This window comes from Mercenaria mercenaria, chromosome 8 (genome assembly GCF_021730395.1).
Source record: "Mercenaria mercenaria strain notata chromosome 8, MADL_Memer_1, whole genome shotgun sequence".
NCBI classification, from domain to species: Eukaryota; Metazoa; Mollusca; class Bivalvia; order Venerida; family Veneridae; genus Mercenaria; species Mercenaria mercenaria.
The window spans coordinates 72734024-72753312 of record NC_069368.1 but is presented as its reverse complement, the minus strand read 5'-3'; the positions used below and the strand labels follow the sequence as shown (position 1 = coordinate 72753312).

Below are 19289 nucleotides of genomic sequence, written 5' to 3'. Positions count from 1 at the left end.
TAACAAATATCCTTGTGTTCCAGACATGTAAATTTTCGCGAGTTGGATGGAAGTAATTAATTTTGTTTGCTCACCTTGGGAAGGTGTATAAAAAATGTTGTCAAAACTGTTAAAGATTCACTGGTATCGCAACCTTTGATTGCTCTAACATCCAAATATCCAGACAACATGTGAGATGGACGCAGAATGTAATGAGCACCATCTATACTTGTCATGAAATGGATTAAAACTTAATAACAAGTGTCAACTTATTGATTCTGTGTGTGTTTAGCTCGATTAATATGAGCATGCACTCCCCAGCTCGGGCGGCGCGGGTTCGTCGCGTCCGATTGTTAAGTTGTATGTAAGCTGATTCGAACACTTTGGGAGGATGATTCACACTTACTGTGACACTGCTATGCACAGTCACTTTTGTTTTACAAATATGCCCTTTTCGCTTAGAAATTTGTAAGGTTGTATGAAGTGGTAACTCAGACCATGTGATGGATGAAACTTCACACACTATTCACTGTGAGAATGATTACATTGCACAGTCCATAATTATTGTTTTTACAAAATTCCTTTCGACTAAAATTGGTTAGTTTGATGTAAGCTGTATCCAAGTCTAGAAGGATGAAACTCACTATGTCATATCATATTGACACTAAGCAGTCCATAACTACTCTTTTTTTCAATTATGCCTTTCGGAGTAATTATTTTGTTTTCACCTGGAAGTAAATAAAATGTTGTAACTGTAATTGATGTCCGTATCCAGCAATTTGGAATGATTGAAAAACTAATTCACAGACACATTGTGAGCTGAATTGACTGCATGATTGTGAAGTCACCATTTATACCTTTGTAGTGCATGTGATTTTAAAATTAATAGCCACATGTGTCAACTTTATATGATTTTCTTGTGTGTGTTTTTTTTCATGTACATTGCTTGAGTACACAAGATTTCTTGCAGCTTGTTTTACCAGACATTCCTAATTAATTTTATGACAGAATATGCACTGAATAAAGTCTGTGAAATATTAATCTGTCAAACAATTAACCTGCTATCCATTTTATTCTCATCAAGTTTTGAAAACTTGACAATTTGCAGATACTTTATTAACCAGTCCTAGAAACAATATAGTGTCCCATACTGAGTATTGTGTGGTTAACATTTATAAAGCAAGAATTACTTTTGTCAACTGATATTTTTATTATTGAAGTTTTAGACCTTATCATGCTGGACATGATTGATTCTGCCTTTGTGGCCAGTGTTGATCATGATCAGCCTGCATATCTGTGCAGACTGCTGTGTTCACCATTCAGTCAGTATCTTTTTGGTAAACACCCTTTTTTTACAGTTAATGCTGTCCAGATTGAAAGATGGACAAGTTCATTATAGAAATTTAGCAGGGTAAGGGTTAAGGGCCATAGGGTCAGGTTGCTTATGTGAACTGAGCTTTAAATCAAAACTGCTTTGGGTATCAACTTTTCCAGCAGTTGATGTTTAAATGATTGTTAGGAACAGAAGTCATGATCACAACATTTTACTTTCCTGTATCAAAATGGTTTCTGGGGTATTAAACACCTTTAGTAATAGCTTTAGTTTGTCATAGCATAATAATAAATTTGAAAAGGCTCAAAAATTGATTATACCCAAACAGAATGAGAAGTTGGTACTTCCATGTTCTCCAAGGGACTGTGAAAATCTCCTAAAATAATTCATAATTGCAATATTTTATGATTATAAAACTGTGTAATAGATCTGTTTGAGATTATGAATTTATTAAGCTTCTTTTGACTGATATTCGATACAAACTTTCCTGTTGCGAGTACAAGTAGTTCATATTCACTTACAAAATAGAATGATAAAGATATACCTACTCCCTCCTCTTGCAAAATACAACCACCAAGGCTCATTCTTTTCAGAGGAATATGATTGGCTGTAACCTAATTTCTTACACATACATGTGACTTTCAGGGCAAGGAGAGGAAAGATGCAGATAAAGATGTTCGTGAAAGACGTGATAGTCGTGGCAGTAATGACATGGGACGTGACTGGGACCAGGTGCGTTCTCAGGATGAACGCGGACCAGTAACCCCAGAAAGAACCAGAAAGAGGCTCAGCAGTTTTGAAGAAATTAAGGTATGTATTACTTATAATGATTAGAAAAAAGAAAACATAAATATATCCAGTCGTAACATGTCAGAATTCCATCAGAGAGAAAAGTTTAGTGGTTATGCTATCCTTTATGATTTGACTCATGCATGGTGGTGTTGATTATTGTGATACTCAGTAACATATAAAAGTGATCCATCATGTAATAACTGACCATGTTGTACCACTACCTGTGTGATATTTTAGAAACTGTCAGATGGTAACAATCAACATACCTAGTAGTTATCTCATGGCAACTTGGTTTTTTACAACATTTTTACACTGATGGGGAAACATGAATGTGAAAGAGAATTATATTTTGCCCACATACAAATTACAAAATGTCTAGAAAATTCAGAAAAATGGTAGTTTTTACATGATGGCTCACAGATGTGTAAACTTCGTTTCTCTTAAGTTCTGATTTAAAGAGGAGGGTGCATGTAAATATTCCATTGTTGTAATTTTGTCACTAAAAAGCATGTATTATTGTGTTTCCTTGGCACCTTGTTCCATTGTTCCTTTGTAATATTTTACATATTCTGAATTTTTCAGCATAATTCATCCAAAGGGGTAAAGTTACACTTTATTTCTGCTAGTTTAACTGTGATGCGCTTATATTTGTTTTACATAAACAATTTGAGTATGGGTTTCAGGGTATTATTGAAATGCATAGCTTGATACTCAATCATTTTAAGGTAGACTGTTATAAATTTATTTACTTTCACTGTTTTTGACAAACTTATCAACTTTTGGACTCCTGTTATGAAAAAGTTACCATGGAAACAAGAATAGATATTAATAAGAAGGCTGTGAACTAATGCTGAAATGCATGTCAGTGTATTGTTACATGAATATAACTGAATTATTATAGAAAAAGAAACTAAAAGATCTAATATATGAGTTATTTTTAACTACCTTTAATCAGAGTCATAGTGATTCCCATTGAAGAGTAGAAGACATACCCGAGTCTTGTACTTGTAACTATTATTATTTGTGTAATATTTGTTGGATCAGCCTGTAATAATGAAATATCTGATTAGTTAACCCTTTGCCTGCTGGCGGCAGTAATTCTGCCTTTGCGACCAGTGCAGACCAAGATCAGCCTGCACATCCGTGCAGTCTGATCATGGTCTGCACTGTTCGCTATTCAGTCAGTAAATTTTCAGTAAACACCCCTTCGAATAATAAATGGTATTGCCCAAATTGAATGATGGACCAGTCCATTATAGAAATTTAGCAGGCTAAGGGTTAAGACAAATATCTAATGACATAATGGTTGTTCTTGTAAGGACTGCAGAACTTGTAATACATGGATGTAGCAAATGCATGGACAATATTTCATCAAATAAATTTAATGTAGGAGAGCTTTTCAAAAATGATGTAGACTTGGTGTCTAGCTTCAGTATATTTTATTGATGTATAATAAATACGTCAAAATAAATACATCCTCATAATGCATGTAAAATAAATACATCCTTATAATGCATGTAAAATAAATATGTTATCATAATGCGCAGTCTTTATACTAACTCCATAGGAAGTTTGATGTGAATAGGATCATTTTGTTAGAATTAAGTCATGCTTGCTTGAGAACAGTCACTAACCTGTATCTGGAGCACAGTAATTTTACTTCAGTGACATCACTTCAGAGGATGCTTTCATTTACCTAAGACATTAACTTGAAACCTACGAGGTAGATTGAAAGCAGTAGAATGTACAAGTAATATTATTTGTTCATTTATGAGTCCATTTGTCCATCTGTCTCTCACAAAAAGTGGATCTATTGTTAACTTTCAAAGTGTAAGTTATTCGAAGAAACTGCAGGATCTTTATTTAAATTTCAGTGTAAATGAAAGTGCCTTTTCTGGTAGGAGACCTTTATTGCTTGGCAATAGTTTTGTTACACAGGATGTGTAAAATGGTCATTATACATTTTAGAAATTATGTTAAACAAAGAGTCAAATTTTTCCCATGCCTTCAGCTTTGATTGTTTTTGTATTTTTATGCCCCCTCCACTTCTCACCTGTCTCACATTCCCATATTATCAAATTGTTTTCCACATTGTCTGTCTGTCGGCCTGTCTGTAGACCATTTCCGATCAATAATCAGAAAATGTGTGGTCAAACTTCTTCACATTTATTGTTTATTGGGTCAGTAGATCAACTGTATGACCTTGATGCAGAAAACAGTTTCTATTCAACAGCTAAAGAAAGCTTCTACTTACAATCTTCCAACGTCATAGGGTGATTGCCTATGTTCAGTAGATGAGCTGTATTATTTTATGGGTCAAGGTCACATTCTCATTGATCTCCAGGACAAAAAATTTTCTGTTCAGTAAATAAAAAGTCTTTTGCCTTCAGTTATCAGTCTTGATAAGATGAATTCCTTCGGTCTGTAGATTATGTCAGGGATCAAAGGTAAAGGTCACATTAACCCTAAGAATGAAACGATTTTGGCAGAAAATGAAATGACACTCCGGCCTACAGTTGTATAACATTATAGAATGCTTGCCTATTATCTTTAAATTACCCCTATTGTTTTTGTGGTTTTTTTTTCAGTTAATAGGTAAAAGGTCAAGGTCATATTGACCTTAAGAACATCAAATAACTAAAGAAGGCTTTGGCCTATATAGTCTTCATACTTTGTAGGATGGATTGGTAAACGACCTGTAATGTTTTAGGTCCAAAGTCAAGGTCACTGCATACAAAATTACAAAACTCAGTTGCCTGTAATAGACTAGCATTGGTGTTTATGTGTGTTTTACAAACAGCTTTCACTTATTTCTATGTTGTAAAATGTAATGATTGGAGTTTGTTAATGTGTACAATTTTGTAAGTTTGCTTTACTTACGAATTTTAATTTTCTAATGTTAAAAGAGAATAATATAAGGTCAGAATCTTCATATTAATCTTACAGTTTAAATTAATGTGCTTATATCTAAATTGATTTAGTACTTTCTAGTAACCTGTTGGCTGTTACAATTATCAAAAGACAAAAAAATTCAAAACATTTTGAATTTTCAATGTCATCTTGAGCCTTGTCAGTCAAATATATTACGATTTTCTTTCTTTGAAAACCTTTACAATATGATATATTTTTTGTCAGAAACGAAAAAAATCTAAAAGCCAGACTTCTTATTTTTAGCTTGCCAGAGTTGAAGGTAGAAGTAAAGGCTGATGGTCCAGTATCTGTTGTCCTTTGTTCACAGTTTACATAAACAGCTTCTCCTCTTGGACTACTGGTCAATATTATACCAGACATGGCCAGTAGCATCCAGGAAATGCTCTTTCTCAATTTTATAAATTGGGGTACTCTTCCCTTAATAGGGGCCCAAAGTGCTAAGAATAGAAAAACCTTTAAACAACCTTTTCTCAAGAACTGCTTAATATGTAGCATCTCCCAAACTTATTGAAATATGGGTGCTTGGCCCATTTTAGGGGCTGCTAGAGCTAAAAATAGATATACCTTTAAACAACTTCTTCACATGAAGCAGTTAATAGATCTTCATCAAGCTTTAATTGTCTGTCATATTCTTAAGGCCTCTGTTAAATATCTTCCAATGGGGGCACTTGGCCCCTTTATATACTGAACTCAATTCTTTTACGTATATGCTTCAGTATGTCATACATTTAGTCAAGATCAAACAGTTAAGGTGAGCAACTAACGGCCGCTATGGCCCTCTTTTGTGGGTCAGATGTGGGTTGTCATTTTGACAAGCAGCATTGAATTCTGAACAGAAGAACAAAATGAACTACAAAAATAGAAAAGAAATGACCAGAGAATTAATAATAGAACATTACATTTATTAATAAAATGCCTATAGCAATACAGGAAATTTGAAATCATGAAAGTGTCAGCAAATAGTTTTTTACTGATTCAGGTGTAGAGGCTGTGTCAGTTTATTGAAACATAAACTATAAGCTGAATGGAAAGAGAGCCATATTTATTATGTCTCCCACCACACAGTGGTGTGGGAGACATATTGATTTACTCCAGTCTGTGTGTGTGTGTGTGTGTGTGTCTGTCTGTCTGTCACAAAAGTTGTCCGCACTCTAAGTCGAACATTTCTCATCCGATTTTCACCAAACTTTAACAAAATGTGTTTGACCATAAGACCTCGGCCAATTTTGACAACTAGTCAAATCGGTTTGGGCGTCTTGGAGTTACGGCCCTTGAATTACCAAAAATCGGTCTTTTTACTCTTGTCCGCACTCTAATTCGAATATTTCTCATCCAATCTTCACTAAACTTAAACAAAATGTGTTTGACCATGAGACCTCAGCCAAGTTCGATAACTAGCCAAATCGGTCAAGGCATTTTGGAGTTACGGCCGTTGAATTATCGAAAAATTGGCCTTTTTACTCATGTCCGCACTCTTAATCAAACATTGCTCATCCAGTCTTCACCAAACTTGAACAAAATGTGTTGACCATGAGACCTCGACCAAGTTTGATAACTAGCCAAATCGGTCCAGGCATTTTGGAGTTACGGCCCTTGAATTTTCGAAAAATCGGCCTTTTTACTCTTGTCAGCACTCTGAGTCGAACATTTCTCATCGGATCTTCACTAAACTTGAACAAAATGTGTTTGACCATGAGACCTCAGCCAAGTTCGATAACTAGCCAAATTGGTCCAGGCATTTTAGAGTTACGGCCCTTGAATTACCGAAAAAAATCTGTCTGTTTACTCTTGTCCGCTCTCTAAGTCGAACATTTCTCATCCGATCTTCACCAAACTTGAACAAAATGTGTTTGGCCATAAGACCTTACCCAAGTTCGATAACTAGCCAAATCTGCCTAGGCACTTTTGATTTATGGCCCTTGAATTACTGATTGGATCCACTCATCCAGACCATCTAATTGGATCCACTTGTCTAAAACATCTAGAGAAACTAACATTTTTCATAGGGGCAGTTGTGGGAGACATGCGCTTTTCTCAAAAGCATCTCTAGTTTCTTTTAAAGATCTAATCATTTTCACAGAATTTAAGACAATATAAAGCTTAGATAGAATTTCAAGATTCATGTATTTAGGATTGTAGGCTTCGAAGGCACTGACCTAAAGATCGTACGACAACACAAAAAAAACTAAGAAAATGTTTTGCATTACAGGAAATTATTGCTATATTGTTTAAGAAGGCTTTGAAACTTAGTTACTGACAGGTAACATGCTAGAGATTCACATTTAGAATGAGCAGTTTTATTAATTTTTCCATTCAAAGTTGAAAGCATTTGTAATGGGATACTGTAGGTAAACTGCCTTAATGATAATAAAGCTTTATATTTAATGACTGGTAACTACGAATTCCTCCATGGTGTATCTGAATAATGGTCAGGAACCTAGAAAATTTAAATTGTGGAGGCAACCCGGACTTAGACATGTTTTCTTTTTCTTGATTTTGCATTTTTAAGATAGTTTACAAATAAAAACTCAACATAATAATGTTCAGCAAAATTCTGGAGGTCAGTGCATTTAATTTGTTTGTCATATTAATTCTGGAGGTCAGTGCCTTTAATTTGTTTGTCATATTAATTCTGGAGGTCAGTGCCTTTAATTTGTTTGTCATATTAAGTTTGCAATCCTCAAAATGTATTTTTTGCAATTTGCCATTGCTATGGAAAAGTATGAATATAAAGAAAAGCAAAAAGTCCAGAAAATTGAAAAAAGGAAAGACTTGTCTCAGTCTATAGTTCTGTGTTATACCAGTATTGGTTTCATTCTTGCACAGTTACATGTGTGTGTAAGCCTTTTGTTATATAATACTTTGAATATAGATCTATGGGGGCAGAATTACTTTTATTATTATTACAATTATCAGAGAAATGTTTTTACTGTATGCTTATTATGTATGTATGGAAAATGTGTACACAAGCAAACAATAAAATCTCATTCTCAATACTAATTTATGCATGCCTACTATCGACTTTCGACATGATTGCTACTTTTCGCAGAATTTCAAAATCTAGTTATTTATGTACAGTTGAAACTCAGTATCTCGAATTCCAAGGGATCAAGCAATGTTCCTCACGATAACACTGAAATTCAACTAAAAGGGATCTTTTGTGCACATGTTTTTGGGACAGGGCTTGAAAATGTCTTCAAGATCATCAGAATTTTGGGATAAGGTTTTTCGAGATACCAACTTCCAACTGTATGTATATGAAAAGCATTTTTTTCACCACAAGAAAATATGACTTACTCGAGAGGCTGAACCTTTTATAAACAGATAAATATTTCTGCATTAAAAAACTAACTGTTAAATTATTAACATTTGTGCATAAATTTGCATCAATGAAATAAACAGTTTTACATATATGTTTAGGTGTTGCATGCTATGTATGTTTTGTATATATATTTATCCTATAGAGAGAGACAGAAGCTGAGGACCGACCTCCGACCCCACCTGCTCCACTTCCTGTGGGAGCAAGGGGAGATAAACATTCTCAGTCAGGCTCGGACTTTGACTCGGATGAGGACGACAAGGTTAATTGAGTGCGCAAATAGATTAGATAGCTAATATATCTTACACCACTTTGACTCAAAACTGTATAGTTTGATTCACATATTCTCTAGCAGGGCTGTTTGTCAGTAGTTGCTATATTCCATGTACACAGTAAGATAATAGATCTGTTTTCTACTTTCCGAACATCTTCTGTACATTTGGAATACTGTAATTATGTCTCCCACCACACAGTGGTGTGGGAGACCTATTGATTTACTCCAGTCCGTGTGTGTGTCTGTGTGTATGTCTGTCACAAAGCTTGTCTGCACTTTAAGTCGAACATTTCTCATCTGATTTTCACCAAACTTGAACAAAATGTGTTTTACCATAAGACCTCGGCCAAGTTCGATAACTAGCCAAATCTGTCCAGGCGTCTTGGAGTTATGGCCCTTGAATTACCAAAAATCGGTCTTTTTACTCTTGTCCGCACTCTAATTCGAATATTTCTCATCCGATCTTCACCAAACTTGAACAAAATGTGTTTGACCATGAGACCTCGGCCAAGTTCGATAACTAGCCAAATCGGTCTAGGCATTTTGGAGTTACGGCCCTTGAATTATCGAAAAATCGGCCTTTTTACTCTTGTCCGCACTCTAAGTCGAACATTTCTCATCGGATCTTCACCAAACTTGAACAAAATGTGTTTGACCATGAGACCTCAGCCAAGTTCGATAACTAGCCAAATCGGTCTAGGCATTTTAGAGTTACGGCCCTTGAATTACTGAAAAAATCCGTCTGTTTACTCTTGTCCGCTCTCTAAGTCGAACATTTCTCATCGGATCTTCACCAAACTTTAACAAAATGTGTTTGACCATGAGACCTCAGCCAAGTTCGATAACTAGCCAAATCGGTCCAGGCATTTTAGAGTTACGGCCCTTGAATTACCGAAAAAATCCGTCTGTTTACTCTTGTCCGCTCTCTAAGTCGAGCATTTCTCATCCGATCTTCACCAACACCGTGTCCAACGTATACGTCGCATTTACGGTGGGTACGCTGCACACATGGTATATTGTACGCTCCATTACCGGCATTTCCTGTTGATTTTGTCAACATCCCTTATAGTGAGGTAAGAAAAAACTACTTATTTTCATTAAAGTTCAACGTGTTCAAAGAAACGATATATTCAGTACGAGCTGCAGATCATTCAAGCTCCCAATGGGAATGTGTTTTTGGTCAGTAATTTTCTAGTTTCTTCAAACATTCGAGTAAACCGGCGTGTGAAGTCGGTTTTGAACTCGGATGTTCACTTTCAGGTTCATTTTCTGTCTCTTAAAATCATTCTGTTGACTTTTCACCGGTTAAACGCGAGAATAGTATCACAAGCTACAATTTGAAATATATATCATGGCGTAAATTCATGTTTAAAGGGAGCTTTAAGCCAAAATTAGCGATGTACGCCCTATAAAACAGCGCGTCTACAGAAGTACGCCACATAAAAAGGCCGTTATCTTTATCTAAAATGCAACAGTTACTGTCATTATTGTAAGAAATTTCCGGGGAGGATACCTAAACCCCACCACTGCGTACTGTGATAAATTCCTAGCAAAAGGTCTCTTTAAAATATAAATTTTAATGTCGAATGTTATCAAATAAACTTGACTAAATATATGAAATAACTGTGTTTGTAGAGTTACATTCACAATTAGATATCATGTATAATAATTTTCAGTCAGTTGTCCATAAGCATTTACCTGGCACTCATTAATCTTCGCCAATATTTTCGGGCGTTTACGTTAGCTTACGAAAGAATCGTATCCTGAAAATAATTACATATATATAGAAAACACATTACACGATGGCGTGGATTCTCAGTATTACGCAATGTTATTGGCATTGATTTTATTCTTATATCATTTCACGTGTATATAACATATTTTACGAATTTTAATTGTTTTCATTTGTAGATTTGAGCCGCAACATCAGAAAACAAACATGCAGTGGCTTTGCGACAAGCATGGATACAGACAGCCTGCGCATGCGCGCATTCTGGTCAGAATCCATGCTATTCGCTTATGGTTTCTCTAATTGCAATAGGCTTTGAAAGCGAACAGCATGGATCCTGACCAGACTGGGCGGATATGCAAGCTGGTCTGGATCCATGCTGAAAGCCAATATGTTGGTTTTCTCATAGCGTGGCTCATTTTTACTTTCAGATATCATTTACAACAGGAAATATGTCTTTCTTTCTTCTTAGATACTTTAAAAGAAAAATCGACAATTTCTTCCACGGTTATCTTGGAAACAAGTGCTTTTCATTCAGGAAATGAACAAGAAATGATGATTATTAGTTTGATCAGATAAGTAGGGGAGAACGCTGTTGAATGTGCCACACGTGACTTATAATATTCATTGAAGAGCTTAGACGTCATTTGCATTTTTTTTAAAAAACGCCATTTTTTCAAATACTCTTCTTGGAAAGCACAAGCATTGTAAACAAAAGGACAACGAAACTGTGTTTGAAATACCGATTTTGACCGCTATAAGTAATTTTTGACGTTTTACACATTTGTGTTCTGACAGTTCGTTATCATGTAGATATATCGACATAAGATATATAATGATAATATAATATAATTCAGCATTTCCCTAAGGTTAAATGCCATGTACTTTCATACTGCTATACCATACTGAAAGGTAAGGGTGTACCCCGCACAGTGTATCCCGCATACTGTCACAACCTACCCCTAACGCGGGGCAGGTTGTGAAGTTACAGGCCATGTTCACACTAGCAGTATTTGTTTTGTCCGCACTCTACCTGATAATACGACAATATGTTACTTGTGAAATACATTTTCAGTTTTTAATTCGTTTTAGGTTCCGACACCGAAGATTACTTTACGAAAATATATGGAATGTTCATGATTCCCAAGTAAAAACTTTAACGGGCAATTTTATACCGGACTGTTTATACAAAACAAGCATGTTTATTTTATCTTCCGAATAATTAATATTACTGTTATTACATTATGTAATTCCAAAACCGTTTATAATTATTAAAAAGTGTAAATAAAATGAAAGAATTGATGCGAGTGAAGACATACGTAATCAGTTGCTATAAATATAACGGCCTTTTTATGTGGCGTACTTCTGTAGACGCGCCGTTTTATGGGGCGTACATCGCTAATTTTGACATAAAGCTCCCATAAAACATGAATTTACGCCATGATATATATTTCTATTTGTAACTTGTTATACTATTCTGGCATTAAACAGATGAAAAATCAACAGAATGTTTTTAAGAGACAGAAAATGAACCTGAAAGTGAACGTCCGAGTTCGAAACCGACTTCACACGTCAGTTTACACGAATGTTTGAAGAAACTAGAGAATTACTGACCAAAATCGCATTACCATGGGGAGCTTGAATGATCTGCAGCTCGTACTGAATATATCGCTTCTTTGAATACGTTGAACTTCGATGAAAATGAGTAGTTTTTCTTACCGCACCACATAGGATGTTGACAAAATCAACAGGAAATGCCGGTAATGGAACGTACAATATACCATGTATGTAGCGTACTCGCCGTAAATGCAACGTATACGTTGGACACGGTGACCAAACTTGAACAAAATGTGTTTGGCCATAAGACCTTACCCAAGTTCGATAACTAGCCAAATCCGCCCAGGCACTTTTGATTTATGGCCCTTGAATTGCTGATTGTATCCACTCATCCAGACCATCTAATTGGATCCACTTGTCTAAAACATCTAGAGAAACTAACATTTTTCATAGGGGCAGTTGTGGGAGACATGTGCTTTTCTCAAAAGCATCTCTAGTTTATATTAAAAATCCTGTTTTGATCGAGATAGTGGCTACGAGAATGTATTAAATTGATCAAAAAATGAAGTTGAATTTGAAGTTATTTTGTTTACCTGTTATGAAAATTTAATAGAATTTAGGAAACATTTCTGTTACAGAATGTATGAATCAAACTGTGGCTTCGCTTTATATTCTTATAAACTGCATTTTCTGTAACATTAACAATTAAAAGATGAAAATTATTTTCATGTAAGGTAAATTCTAAATCCTGAAGACCATCCCTTGGAATTGAAAAAAATGGTCTTTATTAATAGGTAGTGTTACATAGATGCAAAATTGAACTGTTCTGTTAACAGGAAGAGAAAAATTGTGTTATGGTCATTATCTCTAAGTGGTCTTTAATGCAAGTTTGATTGTATTGATATTTCTTGTACCAAGTCTTTTTCATGTAAATATCTTATTAATTTTTATCTATGAGAACAAGTGGCTCTTTTACTAAAAATTTCCAACTTTGCAATACAGTTTTTTTTCTATAACTTTAATTTGACAATACAAACACTGAACACTGACTTATAAAATATGCAGACATTTTGTCAACAAATGAATCACTATCTGAAAATGTCCCCTCCTTTCTACAAAACTGAAAAAATGCCACACTGAAATGTGGCATTGCACTCTGGCAACTTCCATGAATCTCTGAAATTTGACTTTGCACTTGCCCAACATCCCTACTACTCTAAAATGTGCATTTTCAGTCGGGCTACTTGAGGACTGTACCATCCATTTTTCAATTTACCAACCATATTATTTCAAGTGATTTTTCTATCCTTACAACTTCTCTTTGTCTACAATGATAAGATCTTTTCTGCTTACCTGTCACATTGTAATAAAGTGGTCATTTTATTAAAGCGGTCGGCTTGTTGACTTAGGACAAAATCAATTCTCTAGATTGTTTATCTTTTCCTGCCACAAGCTCGGTAAAGAGTCTATGAATGATTTCAGTATTGAGTTACCCTGTAACAAGATACATTCACATAAATAAGAATAGTGTTTTCACATATAAGCAAACATACCAAATCATATATCGTAGGCGGACAGACTCTCATAAAATGTTTGGTTTTGCATGTGTAGGAGGCAAAGATTTTGATTGTGTTTAAGTTAAGAGCTAAACCAGTACTAAAAGGTAAATAAGTATCTTCTAAAGAAACAACAAACGAACAAGAGAACAAGATTGAAGTAGTTTCTAAGAAACAAAAAATCCATCCCTTTTAATAATCACTCTATAAAATTTATCAACCATTATCAACTTTTTGTGCAGACTGCTAGCATCTGGTAAAATTAGCCTCATGGTCACAAGTTCTGCATGTTTGAAACAAATATGTGCTACAATGTAGAATTTACCGGTAACAATTTTTTTTTCAAAGCCACATTAAATTCTTAATGCATGTTCTTGATATTTTGTTAGACTGATTAGAAAACATTGGTCCTTACTCATTTACTATAGGAAAATTGCAAATGTAATTTTTTTCTCTCAATTTTTCAAAGATATGCTATTGTTCAAAGTTAGCAGTGCCAAGTACATACATGAATTCTATCAAAGTTGATACATGAATGAAGCTTTGCCTGTCGGACTTTTGTCCTTGTTTACCTAAAAAAAGCTCAAAATCATTGCATTTCTTTTTTAATTCTGTTACCTTTCATATGTTCAATATTTTTACTATACTGACTTTCCCTGCTGTGATATTTTAAGCAAAAGTTGCAATGTATTTTAGGAGACTAGCATATATATAAGGGCAGATTTTTTATTGAAATGTAAAATCTATGTGAAGTAACATGTTGCCTCAGACTTTTTTTGTACTTTTCAAATTTGCCAGCATGGTTCTTTCTTTCTGGAGCAGAATATTCTAGTTTTGCAAAAATGTGCATTTCTAGCTATTTCATTATGCTTATATACAATACAGTACAATACAAAACATAAAGATACACAATACAGTATATAAAGCTAAGATAGTGAGCTATAGTATTGTAATGTATATAAATCTAGTTTACAATCAAAATAGTGCTAATGATTAATATTTCTTTTCTCATACAAAACTTGAATTAGCTTGTTTATAGCTATTGCACTCACCTGTTTTTCAATGTCTGTGTCTTGATTTGGTTAAGTTTTGTATGTGAGCTTTGTCTCAGTTACCACTAGTGTCAACAAATTTAATCATCTATGATGCTCAGACACAGAATGCACAGGTTTCATTAGTCTGTTTTCCATTTTACGAAAGTTAAGCCCCTTTTAGACCTTGCCTTTTCCCTCATTACCCACTAGTTGGAATGGGTTGATACTTCACAGACAGGTTCACATTGATGAGCTAGAGATTTTGTTAAATTATTTTCCATTTTTACAAAGTTATGCCCCTTTTTCGACTTAGCAATTTCTGGTTAAGCTTTTGTTAGTAAGCTTGTATCTCAGTAACCACAAATTGGAATGGATTGAAACTTAACACACTTGTTTTCTGTGATGATCTGACAATGCAGTGAATAAGTTCCATAACTAAGTGTTGTTAGCTCGACTATTCGAAGAATAGTCTAGCTATTCTACTCACCCTGGCGTCGGCGTCGGCATCGGCGTCACACCTTGGTTAAGTTTTTGCATGCAAGTACATACAGCCATCAATTAAAGGCATATAGCTTTGAAACTTATTTTTTCTTTTTCTAGGTCAATTACCAACCTCTCTGGGTCAAGTCCCATAACTCTGACATGTATTTTGAGCAAATTATGCCCCCTTTTGGACTTAGAAAATTTTGGTTAAAGTTTTACATGCAAGTTACTATCTCCAAAACTAATGCAGATATTGATTTGAAACTTCACATGTGTCTTCGGGGTTATAAAACTAGTTGATAGCAGCAAGTCCCATAACTCTGACATTCATTTTGGCCAAATTATGCCCCCTTTTGGACTTAGAAAGTCCTGGTTAAAGTTTTGCGTGCAAGTACATACAGCTATTTCTAAAAGGCATATAGATTTGAAACTTATTTTTTCTTTTTCTAGATCAATTACTAACCTCACTGGGTCAAGACCCATAACTCTGACATGTATTTTGAGCAAATTATGCCCCCTTTAGACTTAGAAAATTTTGGTTAAAGTTTTACATGCAAGTGACTATCTCCAAAACTAATGCAGATATTGATTTGAAACTTCACATGTGTTTTCGGGGTTATAAAACTAGTTGATAGCAGCAAGTCCCATAACTCTGACCTTCATTTTGGCCAAATTATGCCCCCTTTTGGACTTAGCAAATTCTGGTTAAAGTTTTGCGTGCAAGTACATACAGCTATTTCTAAAAGGCATATAGATTTGAAACTTATTTTTACTTTTTCTAGATCAATTACTAACCTCACTGGATCAAGTCCCATAACTCTGGCATGTATTTTGGGCAAATTATGCCCCCTTTTGGACTTTGAAAATTCTGGTTAAAGTTTAACATGCAAGTTTCTATCTCCAAAACTAATGCAGATATTGAATTGAAACTTCACATGTGCCTTCGAGGTTATAAAACTAGTTAAGAGCAGCAAGTCCCACAACTGATATGCATTTTGGTCAAATTATTCCCCCTTTTGAACTTAAAACTCTTTTGATATTTAACCTTTTTGGGTAATATTTTCCTGCTTCTGGGACAATATTTCGAATAGTCGAGCTTGGCTGTCTTACGGACAGCTCTTGTTTTTATGTGAAGTCAAGGCAGTACTCATTTATTATGAGCCACACCATGAGAAAACCAACATAGTGCGTTTGCGACCAGCATGGATCCAGACCAGCCTGTGCATCCACGCAGTCTGGTCTCCCAGATACACTATGTTGGTTTTCTAATGGGAGTATTCATTTATTTACTTTAATGACAAGGCTTTTGAATTGTCAACGCAGCTGTCAGCTCTTGTTAAACAAAATTTCTTTTCGTAGAAAATCTTCATTTTTGTTTCTTCAACCATTTTTTAACCCCTGTTCCACTATAAAACATATTGATGAGGGATATGGACAGTTCTTATATCAAACTGCTAATGTCTTCTGCTTCTGATTTGCATGTTTATCATTCGTTTTTATTTATACAGGGCCCAGGAAAAGCTGAACATGATGATGAAGAAGATGCTGAAGAAGTTTCATTTTGATCACATGACAGTCACATGATTCACCAACTGACCAATCAGCATGCAGTTGTAAATACAAAACCTATCAGGAATTGTTGTTGTTGTTGTTACACAGTAGCCATTCGTCAAAGACAAGTCATTGAGCTACTGATAGATATTTTACCACTTGGTGCAAGGGAAGGATCAAATTCTAGAAGAAAGGACTGAATATATTAAATTTATTATCATTTTTATTTGGAATGAATTGAGCAAGTTTTAACTTTTATCATATAAGGTTGTAGAAGGGTTGTTTTTATAGTGTTTATGAATTACTTTTATGACAACTTTTTCACAAACAGAATTTTTAAAAGAGTTTTACTATTCACAAGGTTGTAACATCTTCATTGTTTAAAAAGTGAACAAACTGGAAAAAAATGTTATTACATTTTACATGTATTGTTACTTTCAAAATTGTAACGAAATGTTTGTTTTGAAAATGAAATAATTGGAACTGTAACAGGTTATTTTATTTTTCTCTCTTTTTTTTAAATTTTCCTTTTTATTACGTTATCACAATATTTAATTATTCCTTGTATTCATTCTTATAGTTTGTATGCTCTTATCACTGTATATAGAAAATTCTATTTTCATTTGTATTATAGCATATAAAATCCATTCAAAATGGTACCAAATGGGTTGTATATTTTGTACATTAGAAAAAATATATACTGATTAAATTAGATAATTATGTAATTTTAATAATAACTCATTTTATTTTATACTAAAGAGGTTTGGGCTTTAGCTGTAAATCATTTAAGATTTGAAAAATTGAAAAACATGTGCTTTTTTTCTCTGTCTTGACACAAACTGTTGATAAACTAGTGAAAGCATTATTATTTTTTTGTCTGAACTGTTTTCATCTTGGTCTTAACTTTCACTTATGCATTTGTGTAAGAAATTTCAAAGACGTCCGAAGTTTAGTCAGTCAACAAAACCGTCATTTAAAGGCAGTTTTATCATTTTCCCAACCGTCATCACATAATATACACATGATATACATTAAACACAGGAGTACAAGCTATTCAGAAAGAAAAACACTAATTTATACATTATTTTGTTAACATAATATATACAGTTGTATTTATTGCACATGCATACAGTTGTATAGCTGAGAGTCTTACTGGTGCTGTTCTATAAGGTTTTTATTTGGTGACATATTTAACCTTGAAAGTGTTAATACAGTACCATGGCCAAGGTTTATGAAATACCTAAAAACTTGTGAAAGAGAAAATGGCCAAATGTCATTTTGTCCATCTTACTTTAAATAAGGCACCAACTTTATTGTGCTGAACTTAAATTGAGGAAACTGTTCAGCTTCAGGAAAACTAAGTATACTTTATGATTGAAGAATTTAATATTTTATCTTTGGTAAGGTTTTATAGTAGCCTAGAGAAATTAACATGCACACCTTGAATATTCAGATTAATGTAAATCACTAGCTGTGACCAACAACTTTGAAACTTGTTGTTCTGGCACTGTAAGTGGTCATTTCCTTTTTTGTTAAAAATATGGAGAGTGTAAATCTGTGAAATGTTTGTTCTCTGTGATGATTTGATATAGACATTGTGTCTGAAATCATTTGTCCTCTACCTCGGATGTTGGCAATTATTTGTGGAGAACAGGTTAGAACTGGTACAGAATCCAGGAACACTGGTTCAGTTAAGTGCCCGCTGTTACAGAACTTAAAAATTTTTAATAACGGTACTAAACCCAGAAGCAAACAAAGAAAATATGTGTTCAATATGTGATTTCTATACTAACCATTCCTTTTTGTTTGTAAAATGTTTTTTTTTTAACTGTTTAACATTCCTGTGATTTACCAATAGTTTTTTACTATTTACATTGTATATACATATCATAATATGAGACATGTTGTCTGTGAACTGTTCTGTTTTATTTCTAACTTTTAAATCATTATCAAAAAGTATCATTGAAAACACCATGTCAATACAGGATGTATGACTCATAGGCATTCTTAGAGATGACATATTATACCTTTGTACTGACACAATAAACATTCATGAATTCATGACTTCAGTATATAAAATGGAAGAAAGTTAGTTTAGAATTACTAACAAAGGGAACAAAGATGTATTTATTTATGGATTTTAGGTTTTTTAACTTCCTTTACTGGTAGCATTTATTCATTTATCTTATCTTCCTTTATTAGACAGATTTTAAAACATTCCATAACATTATCATAATGTTTTTCCTTCAGTTTTGAAGTAAGTTCTTTTTAAAATCTTCCACCAACATTTTGTTGAAGTGAATGATCATTTATTTTCTTTTTGAGTTGTTTGAATGAAAGAAAGAAATTCCAGTGACAAAGTTCTGATACCATAGTTAAGAAGTGTGCTTGGTGATGATTTTATAAAGTTCTGGTAATTTCATCAAGTTTAACAAACAGAAATATTATTATATTAGTAAGATGGCACATGTTTCCATGGTGATTTATCATGTAATTGTTCATATTTCTAATTTCTCAATAAATGTAATAAATCATTTCCCTGAGTTCATCGTCTTTCATATCAAAGAGAATTCCTATAGCTTTTAGCTCACCTGCAACAAAGGCTCATAGTGAGCTTTTGTGACAGCTCAATGTCCATCAATATTTTTTAGCTCACCTGAGCCAAAGGCTCATGGTGAGCTTTTGTGACCGCTCAGTGTCCATCGTCCGTCGTGTGACGTGTGTTGTGCATCCGTCAATATTTTCTAAAAA

At 34.1% G+C, this 19289-nt stretch overlaps 1 protein-coding gene across 5 annotated transcripts in view; it reads left to right on the top strand.

Moving 5' to 3' along the window:
* LOC123566097 (protein 4.1-like) overlaps nucleotides 1-19074 on the top strand; it is an 84869-nt gene extending 65795 nt beyond the window's left edge. For 2 of the 5 annotated variants that reach the window (XM_045359950.2, XM_045359951.2), the window contains exons 14-17: nucleotides 1958-2122; nucleotides 2687-2704; nucleotides 8500-8616; nucleotides 16496-19074. In XM_045359950.2, coding sequence (XP_045215885.2) covers nucleotides 1958-2122; nucleotides 2687-2704; nucleotides 8500-8616; nucleotides 16496-16552 — 357 coding nt within the window. In that variant the 3' untranslated portion in view covers nucleotides 16553-19074. The remainder of the gene's footprint in view (nucleotides 1-1957; nucleotides 2123-2686; nucleotides 2705-8499; nucleotides 8617-16495) is intronic. The other 3 variants (XM_045359952.2, XM_045359953.2, XM_045359954.2) reach the window with 3 other exon arrangements.
* Nucleotides 19075-19289: the final 215 nt, after the last annotated feature.